The sequence below is a fragment of the Diabrotica undecimpunctata genome, chromosome 1, assembly GCF_040954645.1.
Source record: "Diabrotica undecimpunctata isolate CICGRU chromosome 1, icDiaUnde3, whole genome shotgun sequence".
NCBI classification, from domain to species: Eukaryota; Metazoa; Arthropoda; class Insecta; order Coleoptera; family Chrysomelidae; genus Diabrotica; species Diabrotica undecimpunctata.
Window position 1 is genome coordinate 60,813,329 of NC_092803.1, and position 12,778 is coordinate 60,826,106.

The following is a 12,778-nucleotide window of genomic DNA, read 5'->3' on the forward strand; positions in this document are numbered from 1 at the left end:
AATCATCGACTAGATAATAAATTAATAATTACATAGGAATGTTAAGAAAATAATAAATTAATTTAAAATGGTATGAACAAATAATATATAATATAAAACTAAGTCTATTTATTCGTTTTTATCGTATCCTTACGAGTAATGAAGATCCCGGTCAATTTCGGAGCACTATAAAACCCAGAAAAATTAATGAAATTGTACAAATAAATAGTGACTCTCTATAATATTTCTGTGGCATAATTTTATTGTAAAGTGACGTAGAGTGTGACGTAGAGAGTTTGGTGTAAAGTGAAGTAGAAAAAAAGTTAAGGCGGAAAAGAAAATTTGTTCAAAAATTTTTAGTTATTTATTTTTATTAATTATTTTTTTATTTTCCATTTTACCATAAAAAGTAATAGGAATAAATTTGTAGATAATGTTATTTGCTACGAATTATGTCTAATAAAATTATTAAAGGGTTATTAGTTCACGAGATACAACGTGAAATCACTTTGAACCCCTTATTCTAAGATGTCGAGTATTCAATACCTTGTCAACTTCAGAGCGCTGTGTCCAGAAAAATTAATGAAATTAAACAAATTTTTAGTCAAAATTATTCTATGAAAAAACCTCTTTGCTATTGCTTTTAGTCATTTTTTTATAAAATAAAAAGTTATAAAGCCCAAAAGAAAATGTGTTCCAAAATTTTTTTATTTTTCATTTTACGATTAAAACTAATACAAATAAAGTTGTAGGCAATTTAATTTTCTACAAATAATGTCTAACAAAATGTTTTGTGGATTTTTTAGTTTACGCGAAAACACTTTCCACCTTTTTCCAAGATGGCTGCCGGGGCACTAGGGCGACCACACAAACTTAAACTTATTCTTACTTTCCCAACACATAAAAAAATAAAATTGTGTCCTCTAAGAAATTTACGCTAATTCATAAAAAATAAAACACATACGATACATAACACAAAAATAACATAATAGTATTTTAATGATAAATATATACAATCAATTAGTTGTCACTTTCCTTTTCATATACATTTCAATACATTTAAATATACATCAAAGTCACTAATTTTATGTTATATTTAAGTTTTAATACTTTCAGGTGATAGTGAAGAAACCAGCAGCGACGATCTAAAATCCCCACCGGTAGAAAAATCTGACGAAACTAAAAGAAATCCTACAGAAAAACTATTCCAAAAAGAATCTGAACTACCAAAACCCAAGAAACTTAAACCAGAACCGCCTGCTTTAGAAGTATCAAAGGAAAGTGAGGTAAAACAGAGTTCAACTAAAACAAAACTAGAAGAAAGTATATTACGTCGTAAACTTTCAAAGGAATTAGATCAGCCCAATAAAAAGAACAGTTCTTCAATCCCTGTACCAAAATCAGTCAAAGAAAAAAGTACAGTTGATGTTAAAAAAGAAGAACCAAAAACTATTGAAGGCATACAAAAGCTAACGTCTAAACCTGTTGAAGAAACAAAAACACCTGAACCAAAAGTCTTATCAACTTTACAAAAAACCAAAACAGAACAACTTTTAGAACAAAAAACTGCAACAGTAGTTGTTGAAAAGTCTAAAGAAGACGACAAAAAAGAATTAGTTCAAGAAAAGGTTACCTCCAAATTACCTAGCAAATCCAAAACTCAAGACAAACTTATTGAGGAACTAAAATTAAAACAATCCAAAGTTGGACAGTCTTCAACAAGTCTCAAACAGTCCTCAACAGAGGTCAAACAGTCAATATCCGAATTCAGTCAGTCAAAGAGTGAACTAACTTCCACACAATCGTCCGAGTCCCGACTACAGGAATCATTAGTAACCACTAAAACTAAGGCGTCACAGAAAAGTGAAACCTCCAAAACAAAAACTTCTTTAGAAGAAAGAAAATCTTCTTCTATATCATCAGAAGATACCGTAGTTCCTGCATTCGTAGCACCAGTTGAAACTACCACCACCACCACTGACATCCAAAGATCTGATAGTGAAACACTCAAACAAATTTCAACACCAGAATCAAATCCAAGTGAAGATCAACACCATATTCGGCGACTTCAAGCAGTTGAACCTCTAATCGAAATCAACAAACCCAGAGTTTTAGAAGAGGTCATTCCCTACATTATCAAACCACCTCCAGAGAAAGTTCCTGGTAGTGCTATCGATAAACTATACAGTGTTGAAAAGACTGGAGTAAGTGATATTATTTTAACTGATTTTAAAGTAGGAATCGAAGTAAATGTTGAAGTAGGGGACGAAATGAGTAGAAAATATACTTCGTCCACGAGATCAGGTTAGTTATGTATCAATTTATAACATCGGTTTATTAATTGTATGAGCTGCTTTATCTAACCACTTTGTTCATATGTAAAATAAGCATGAGCTTATGTTTATTCCCTTTGTAGATACTTTCCCACTGAAGATCTAGGAGCTATAATAACTATTCCTGTATTATTTGATCGAATAAAATTTAAATATTGTTTAGCTTCTGGTTAAGTACATTTTGTTGTACTCTTTTAACTAATTTTTATTTATTTCCTCTCTAAGATAAGATTAAATCTTTAGAGAGTACGTGCACTAGGTTACGTTATCTTAGTTAACTCTTATTATAAATATTAATTACATAGTATGCTCAGACAACAAATCTTTGTTACTGTTGTTTGTATTCTTTATTATAATTAATTAACACTCTAATTCTCTTGATCATTTACATCCAATTTCATTTTGATATAATAATCAATCTTAATTTTATTTTGATTATAGTTCTGATTCTGATTATAGTAGATCTTAATAGCTTTCATTAATTTTCTTATTCAAAACCTCCTCCACATTTTTCAATCACCTGAGCTTTAACTATTTCTGCCAGTCGATTTGAAATTGGCTGTACTACCATTTTCACGTAAATTCATTTTAAAATCTTTAGAAATAATCAGATTAATTATTTAGTATTAACTTTTTAATTATTTATTGGATTAATTTTAGTTTGTATGAATATTAACCTAAAATAAAGCTGATAAAAAGCTGACAAAATTTTTAGTTGACTTCAACAATTGAAGGTCATAAACATCCTGATTTTTTTTAAGATTAGTTGTGAATGTCCGATTTCATATATAAAAATTTAAATACGTTCCTCTTCGTTAGTGCAGTCATCAGAGATTTGACCTCTAAAAATTATTTGAACGAGCTAAATTTTGCTGTTAATGTCAATTATGGGACCTAAAAAAATTTACCACTGCTACCTCTAAAACCCCCCTTAGATGAGGAGAAAATGAAAAAAATCGATTTTCCAAAAATCCAAGAAACTCAGAAACAACGCTTGAAGCGACTGGCGATGTTAAATAAATTTTGTATCAACTCGACGGTAAAAATTCAATATCTTTTTTCTATAAATCTGTTTTTTGTGAAAAGTTTCTATAAATCTGTTCAATAAATAAACGTTGCGCGATTTTTGCCATTTTTTATAATTCTCTTGAAATCAATGAAATTTATCACTTCCATTATGCAGGCGTACTGGAATTTCCATTATTAGAGCCTAATCTTTATATTTTATATATTTTATATAACATAAAATTTCGATTTTGAGTTTTTGCAACAATTTGTAGAATTTTGAGGCGTTTAAAAAGACCTATGCCTAAATAACACAGATTTGAAACTCTCACATTACAAACGATCGCACATCACGGCAAATGCCTCCACCACGTGCATGACGGTATTGTATGAAGTTATGCAGTTTTAAAAATCTGGCTTGTGTTTTCGAAAAAAAAAACAGTTTTAAACATTTTAGATTGTTTGTAATATGAAAAATTAAGTTCAGTATTTTTTAGTCATATTTTAAATGCCTCACATTTGTTGCCAAAACTGAAAACCGAAATTAATTTCGTGCTATAGGTTTTAAAAACTAGGCTCTATCAATGAAAATTCCATAATGACCGGTCCATGAAAGTAACAAACTTTATTGATCTCATGAGATGCATAAAAAATGGCAAAAATTAGCAACGTTTGTTTATTTAATGCCTTTATAAAATCTGACATCATTTGCAGCAAAATACAAAAATTGCTTACGGAAGCTGCTCTCTTCATCTTTCAAATTTATTTTGATTTTTCTCAATAGGACCACCCTTTGATCAAAGGATATTAAATTTTTGGCGTCGAGTTGATACAAATTTTATTTTAAGTCGATTTCGTGCACGCAACTGACATTCAAAGAGATCCTAAAATTGACATTCTTAGCAAAATGAAGTTTGTCCGTATGATTTATAGGAGTTATCAATTTCACTATGATTTTAGATGTCATTAAAACATATCTCTATGTATAATTTGACAAGTAGTATGCGCTTATTGTTTAAATCTATTAGTGGGGGTTTAAAGAGATTACACTACATGCATTCAAAGAATTATTGTGTAAAAATTGTGTAAAGATTATGTATTTAAATTCGATTTTCTTGTAAAATTAGTCTTTGTTATATCACGGGAAGTGTTACGTAATATTATGAATTAGGTTTTTTACAAATATAATTATGTGGCGTCTGTAAAAGAATAATGATGTTGCTTATTCTAATGTAGCAGTGAACTCCAAATAACTGTCGTTATGAATGGTTATTCGATTTCACTAAAATACATCTGAATGACGTGAAAAGAATTACAATAAAATCCATCGAATCAAGAAACAAACGAAAAGATTTCGGTCCCTCCAAATATATTGACAAATACGATTTATTATTATTATTTTTTTTTTATTTAGCTTATAGCATTTCGACACATTTATAAGATTACAAAAAAACAAGTTAAATTAAAATTGACTCTATATAAAAAATCCTAATCAAATTCAATTTATAGGTAAACATCGAGATTGCTTATCCCCCAATTGTATTTCCCCTGTCTGGGAGACTGTCCTCGTAGGCCCGCTAGTGGCTCTTTTCTGTTACGTGCTTGATGGGTTCGACTTCGCCACAGCTGTATGACGGGGATGGTAGCTTATCAACATGTTGAAATCTGATGCGGTTAACTGTAAAACCCTATGACTGCGGGAGATTCTGCGATTTCCATGGGAAATTTTCTGGAGCAGAGTCTACTTCTGGCTGCATCTTCTAAATATTTATGTATCGGCAGCGCCGTGTTGTTAAGGATCTTTATATATTCGTTGATTAGAAGGTTGAGCCGGCGAAGGTGTGGTGATGGAATGTCGCTCAGTACTGGTATTTAGTTTTATGTGGATTTCATTACTTTAGCGATAATTCTCATGGCTGGGCATCAATCCTTTTAACGTGAGCACTGTTGATCCATATTAGTGTGCAATATACCGCTACCGAATAAACAAGAGCTAATCCTGAAGACCTGAGTGTAGATGAAAATACTTCCCATGTTTTGCCGCAGATCTTATGTCAGGTTTTTAGCTTCTCGGCAACTGTACTTAAGTGTTCTCTAAAGCTTAATATTCTTTCCTAGTTACGCTTAGCTGTTTTAGTATTTACTATGGTTGAGTCGTGTATTATCAAAGTAAACGTTAAGTGTTCTCGAAGGCAAATTGTTGTTTATGTGGAAAGAGGTTATTTCAGTTTTAGAGGCAATTGGTCAATCTTCATTTTTGAAAGTAACTTCCCATAAATTCTTCGTCTTCCATCAGAATTTCTGATATGCAGCGGGATTTTGTTTGTATTAATAAAGCCCGGTCATCGACATAGTCAAACTTTGTTGATACTGTTGTCGGCATGTCAGCGATATAAATTCTAAACAGAAGAGATGCGAGTACTGAGCCTTACCAAACCATTTTTAAGTTTTCTAGGGTGCTAATTTCTAATTCCATAATTATTTGAAATTAATATTCTGTCACTAAGCATATTTTTTATTAATCTGGTGGTGAATTCGCAAGGAATAGTACGCAATTGTTTGAAAAGAAGTGAATCTTACAGCTGGGTCAGAAAATGGTTGGGTTCCAAATGCCCTCTAGCTTCCTGCAAATTATATTAAAGACTTCTTCGTTGACTGCCATAGATACAACAAACAAAATATAGCAGCAGAACTTTTTGAAGAATGCATTCAAAATAATATTATGCCCAATATTTCTCAGGATTGCGTGATATTAATGGATAAAGCAAACAGTCGCCAACTAAGTAAAGCTCCAAACCAACATAAAACAAAATTGAAAATTATAAACTACAATGCGACGAATGATATGTATTATCAATAATGCTATAAAAAAACAGCTTTTACAACACTAATAACCCTGCGTGGTTGATGCGGATTCTATGGTTTAAATAAAATTGTCTATAAAAAAAACAAGCAATATAAACTATGGATCGCTGTTGCAAAAATATTGTAAACATAATATTCAAGAAAAAAGGGCGCATTAAAACGTGTTAATACCAACACTGTATTTCTTTCTTGCATATCGCTCGAACCTGTTTACACAATGGATATATAAAGCTAGAATCTCACAGAACGTTCACTGATTCACGTCGGCAAAGAGAAATATAAAATAGATGTTAGTGGAAAGAAAGGAGAACACGGTTGACGCCCCACGGTATTGTAAAATTAATAAATATTTACTTTTTGATAACTGTCCCAATGGAGTGTGTCCCTAAATCGAGGGTTAACTTTAATTTTGTTTACCAGTGCTGCCAGAACAAATTTTAAAAAGTTCGGCAAGTTATACAATGATAAAAATTATAACACAACTTCGTTAGACAATTCCATAGTAAAATAACCACAATACTGACTGTACCTAACCTTAGTCCTATTGGAGGATTTGGTGGGGTAAGTGGTAAGTGGGTTCCTTTAAACCGTATTGTTAAACAGTTTTGCCCTATTTCAGTGATCGTAAGCCACAAATATTGAGGGTAAAAACTGTATTCCACGTTACGTTGGTTCCCATCTTTAGATTTAGTTTTTTTCTATTATATATACTCTATTTATCTTCGCCGATAAATAACGCCACTTTACGTTCTGTCAGATCCCGGCTTAAGGTTCGTTTATGATCGGCAAATATTGAAGTCAACCGAATATCTTAAAAACTACTGTACATATATCGCTTTTTTTTTACTTTTTTGTAGATAATTTTAGCTTACGTTTTAAAATGTATTCGTAAAAAATAATTTTTAGTGAGAAAAAGTCTGACTCTTATTGCAATAAAATAATTCAAATTCAATTAAAAACGAGCTTTAATGAATTAATGTAGAAGTAACCTTCGTGGTAAAAAAATGGACGAGTTGACTGCTACAAGCGTTATATTTTTAGTATTTCATGTTTATATCGTTAACGTTGCTGCTTAGCTACTAACTTTCAATGTGCTTGTACATAATTTTCTACACAATACATTTTACACTACTTATCAAAAATAAAAGTATTTCCGGCGCTTTCTAAATTGGCAGTAAGCTTCAGCTAGTGTTAGTGTGTTAAAAGAAACCATACACTCAAAACTATCTTCATTCGCAGAAGGGGGTTATGAATCTTCATACTCCCGAAGAGCGGGTTCTACAGAAGGCGGTTTGTCTAGCTCAAGATATAGCTCGGAGATTAGTTCGAGCAAATATGGTACAGACTCTAGCCTCACCGGTGGAAGCAGTAAATACGAGAGCCTTTCTTCCAAATATGCAAACAAATATAGTACGGATCTTGGTGACTCTTCGGCTTTAACTTCAAGCTACAGCTCGAGAAAAGCACTTGGTGGTGACGACGATGTAACATCGAGCTATAGTTCTCGCAAAACACGTGGAGAAAGTGAACTAACATCAAGTTATAGTTCCAGAAAAGCGCTCGGAGATAACGACAATGACTACAGCTATACAAGAAAAAGCAGATATTCAATAGATGATGACGACGGGGGTAACTACAGTTATTCCAGGAAAGTAACTAAAGACGGAGACGATGGTGAGGCCTATAGTTCGTACTCTAAAAAGTCTTCGAGGTCTCTCACAAGAACAGAAGGATTAGGAGATGATGATTCTTATACTTTCTCTAGAAGAAGTATTAAGTCTAGAACGGAAGGTATAGGGGATGGTGACAGCTATACTGTAAGAAGATCTATAAAAACTTCAGTCGAAGGTACTGGCATCGAACCAACTGAAACCAATGATACCTACAATTACAGCTCCAAGAGGAGTCTAGGCGCTGATCTTGGTTCTAAATATTCAATTAGATCTGTGTCGATAGAGGAAGAAAAAAGCGACACGGACGAACTGCTATCTAAATACTCAAAATACGCTATAAACAAGAAACTAAACGAAGATGAGGAAGAAGATAAATATGCCAAATACACCAGAAAATATTCTAGAACCGAATCAATAACTGATAAAAAGGATGAGGACGAGAACAAATACACAAGAAAATATTCAAGAACTTCATCTAGAGAACCTAAAAAGGACGATGAGGAAGATCCATACGAGAAATACGCCAGAAAGTACTTGCGAAAAGATTCACAGGTAGATGAGCAAAATAAAAGCCGAAGATCAGAATCACATGAAAGAAAATCTAGATATTCAGACCATGAAGGGGGTAAGTTATGTTTTCTTCAAGTACATAGCGGATAAGACACTTATGAAATAGGTTTTTATTCATTTTTATCGTGTGCAATATACTTTCTATTTTTGTGTTACTTGTCTCTTATAAGGAACCTAGAAAGTGAATAGTATAACTTCTATTCCCTACGATTTTCATTCTGTAACGTTGTTTCTGCGTTTTTTTTTTTCTTTTTTTTTTTATTCGTTTGAAAAAATGTTTCATATGTTATTGTACGTATATAGTGCCTGGCATACAAAATTATATGCAAATATACACTAAAATGACACACAGGTACACTGATCACTGCCCATGTTCATTGTGCTGTCAAATTATTTATCCTTATTAAATAAATAACGAAGTTAGATAAAATTTATGCTTTTTGACTACTCTTAATTTTTTTAAAATGTTAAATTGATTGACAAAGATTTAGAAGTCGAAATGTTCAGAGACTTTATATTATAATATATGTGATATTTTGTAAGATAGTAAAAAAAACTTTTTGGTCGTTGATAAACGGGATTGGAATAGTAATTTTATAAAACCAAATAGTTTAGAAGTTTTCAAGTTATTGGGATTGGAACCATATTTTCCGTACAACCAAAGATAAATTTAATCTGTTCTTCTTCTTCTTCTTCTTTTCATAGACATGACTCTGCCTGTTTTTCAATGTGTCTCCAGTAATTTGTCGTTCCATCGTTTTCGTGGTCTTCCTACTGATCGTCTTCCTATTGGGGAACCGTCTCTTGCCGTCTTTACTACTTTATTTGTTGTCATTCGGCTTATATGATGTTTCAGTAAATTGTAAGTAACATCAACTTTCTTAAATACACTGTCAATTTTTCATGTAAAACTATTTGTAGCTTATCCCTGATGATCTCGATGACTATCGACGAAATATTGGAAAAATAAAGGAATAAAGAGTACACTTAGCCTATTCTTTCAGCTGTTTTTCCCAAAGAATCTCAAAGTTTGTCTTCTAATTTTAACAGCTGTGATCAACACTATTTTATATATATATATATATATATATATATATATATATATATATATATATATATGTGTGTGTGTGTGTGTGTATACATGTATATACACATATATAAGGGTGCGGTAGATAAACGGCCAATTAGGTGAAGGGGTTTGAAAGAGTTACCTATTTAATGAAAATATTTTCATCTATTATATTTTTATATAATTATAACTTCGTTTTTTAAAGGGGTATATTTTTTATTTTAGAAATATTCACGTTATTCTGAACATTTCATGTTAATACTTTCCTATATCTACTGTGAACCGTTTTTGAGTTATAATGGTTTTTATATGAAAATTACACTTTATCATGTATCTAAAGTTCAATATCCTCCAATATAATTTGAATAAATGTTTAAATGCCTTAGGAACTTATTAACCAGATATACCATTATCGTTTACAGTGTAAAGTTGTCTATTTTATTCTACAGGTTGCTGTCAAAATTGGCATAAAACTGGCATCCTAATATAAAATATCAGTTATTGTTAATGTTTAATAGTAACCTTGATGTATGCCATTACGTGACAGTTATAATAATAATTTGCCTAATTTTCTTGACACAGTAATAATGAATCATTAGGATATACAAATGATGATTTTTTAAATTTAATTATAATTTACGGTATGTGTAATAGAATAGTATCCAGAAGTTGCCGTGTTTTTGCTGGGAAATATCCTGAGAAGCCTCGATCATATCATAAAACTGTAAAAAAACGTTTGTTGAACAACTGTTTTCAGATTATAAGTAAAAGGACCCACGTCGATAATAAAGACTTACAAATAGATATCCTGGGATATTTTGCAGCCAATTCAAATTTATCCTTACGGTAGTGTGAGCAGTTGTTACAGGTATCGACTCGAACAATTAACAGAATTTTAAAAAGCATCACTGGACTCTTTATTGGTATACATTATCTCAACATTTACATCCTGGAGATTATGTGGGACTTATAGAATTTTGTGAATGGGTTTTAATGAAATGCCAAGATCAAGAATTTACAAAAAAAATTATTTGATGTGATGAATCGAAGTGTACAAAAAATAGTATGTTTAACAGCAATAACAGTTACTTGTGAACTGACGAAAAGTCTTAGCTCACGTGACATAGTAAATTTCAAGCATTATTTTCGTTCAATGTTTTTGTGCCGTGAATATTCAGATAGTCGCTCTCATAATTCATGACGAAAATTGAAACGGAGAACATTACTGCAACATTTTACAGTTAATTGTACCAGCACTGCACGCTTTACATAATAATAAGGCTAACGAGGCTTGGTTTCAACAAGATGGAGCACCGGTTTACAATATTCGAGCAGTCGGCACATTGCTTGATGAAATATTTTACGATAGACGTATAGCTAATAAAGATCAGTTTCTCTGACCACCAAGATACCGTTGTCACCGTTCGATTACTATATTTGAAGATTATTAAAAATAAGGTATTCTTGAACCTGTTACTACTGAGGAAACTATGATAAATAAAGTCCTTTAAGTTCTTAACGAAATAGATAAAGAATCAATATCAATAGCTACTAATGAAAATCTGATTAAAAGAGTTCATGAATGATTGGATGTTGATGGGTAGGTAACATTTTGTACATTTATTACATTAATAATCTAGTGCCTTTTTTCTTTGATATCATATTTTTAATTGTTGAATTTTATAACTTACAATATGAAAGTTGTAAATTAACACAACATAGTCTACGAAAAAAAAATTGTCTGTGACAAAAATGTATAAAGGTAATTTATTTGAAAACTGCAAAAAATATGTATAGGGAACACTAATACAGATCGATAGTGAAAAACAATGTTTTTAAAACAATGAATCAAATACAGGGTGTCCCATTTTAAAAAAAGTAATTAGGCGAAAATTTATGACACAGGTTTTATGCCAATTTTGTCAGCACCCTGTATAATGAAAAAGGCAACTTTACACTGTAAACGATAATGCTATATTTGGTTAATAAGTTGATAAGGAATTTAAACTTTTACTCAAATTACATTATAGGATATTAAACTTTATATACATGGTATAAAAGTGTAATTTTCCTATAAAAACCATTATAACTCAAAAACGGTTCACAATAGGTATAGGGAAGTATAAATAAAAAATATTTAGAATACCGTGAATATTTTTAAAATAAACAATTTACAGGATGTCCCATTAAAAAACGAAGTTATGTGCAACTTCCGGTATAACCGAAGTAGCAAATAGATGAAAATATTTTCATTAAATAAGTTACTCTTCAAAACCCCTTCATCCCAATTTTCATGATTCAGTTACTTTTAGTTCTCGAGATATTTAAGATATTTCTAATTGGCCGTTTATCTGCCACACCCTGTATTATATATATACACTCTGGGCCAAAATTAACCGGCCACCTTAAAAATGGGTAATTTTTAATGTCTTATATCTCCTAAATCTGTTGTCCGATTTAAGTGATTTGTTTAATATGTTATAGCCTTATTCCTTGACAATATTTTTATAATAATATGGTTGCTAACAGGTAAATTTTTATTATATACCGGGTGTAGGAATTAAACTGTGTTTTTTTCTTTTAAAGTTTGCATCACCCTGTGGAATATTCTAGCATTTATAAAATATTGAAATTAAAACCTAACTATAGCCTCATGTTTTCTCAACATTTTGTTTTTTGACTCATTCGCTTATGTTGGATAATACAAAAATTACGTAGTTTAACAACTAGCCATGTTTTCCATTAATACAGACGATTTAACTCAGCAGCAAAATTAACCTCACCACCTTTATTGTTTTATTTACATATCCTGTGACAGTTTGTTTTCTAAATTTGTGTCATCAAAGGATTTTTGACATATAGTCGTTGTACGACATTGTTGCAAATCTGTTTCCGTGTTAATAACAATTCTTGAACAATTTGTAATTAAAATTAACAATTAAAATTGTAATTTTAAATCAGTGTGAGCGAATATTGTTTAAATTGAAGTTTTAGTGCTTATTTATGGTTTGTGATTTCACTCGTTCCAACTGATGCTGCTAGGGCAATGGCTTTAGTTGATGCTGGTTACAGTCAACGTCATATTGCTGGTATACTCGATGTATCCAGAACTACCGTACAAGAGGTCATCAGACGATTTCGGGAGACAGGATCGTACAACCGCAGGCCAGGTTAAGGCCGAAAACGGTGCACCTCAGTTCGTGATGACTGCTTCATTGTCACTAAAGTATTAAGAAATCACTTTTGCACCGCTCCTGAAGCTCGTGGGTCTCTTCTTGAGGTGA

General features: G+C 31.5%; 1 protein-coding gene across 11 annotated transcripts in view; it reads left to right on the plus strand.

Moving 5' to 3' along the window:
• Nucleotides 1-12,778, plus strand: part of Obsc (Obscurin) — a 350,811-nt gene that overhangs the window by 197,425 nt on the left and 140,608 nt on the right. For 10 of the 11 annotated variants that reach the window (XM_072543243.1, XM_072543203.1, XM_072543216.1 and 7 more), the window contains 2 exons: nucleotides 1,096-2,283; nucleotides 7,422-8,480. In XM_072543243.1, coding sequence (XP_072399344.1) covers nucleotides 1,096-2,283; nucleotides 7,422-8,480 — 2,247 coding nt within the window. The remainder of the gene's footprint in view (nucleotides 1-1,095; nucleotides 2,284-7,421; nucleotides 8,481-12,778) is intronic. The other variant, XM_072543271.1, reaches the window with a different exon arrangement.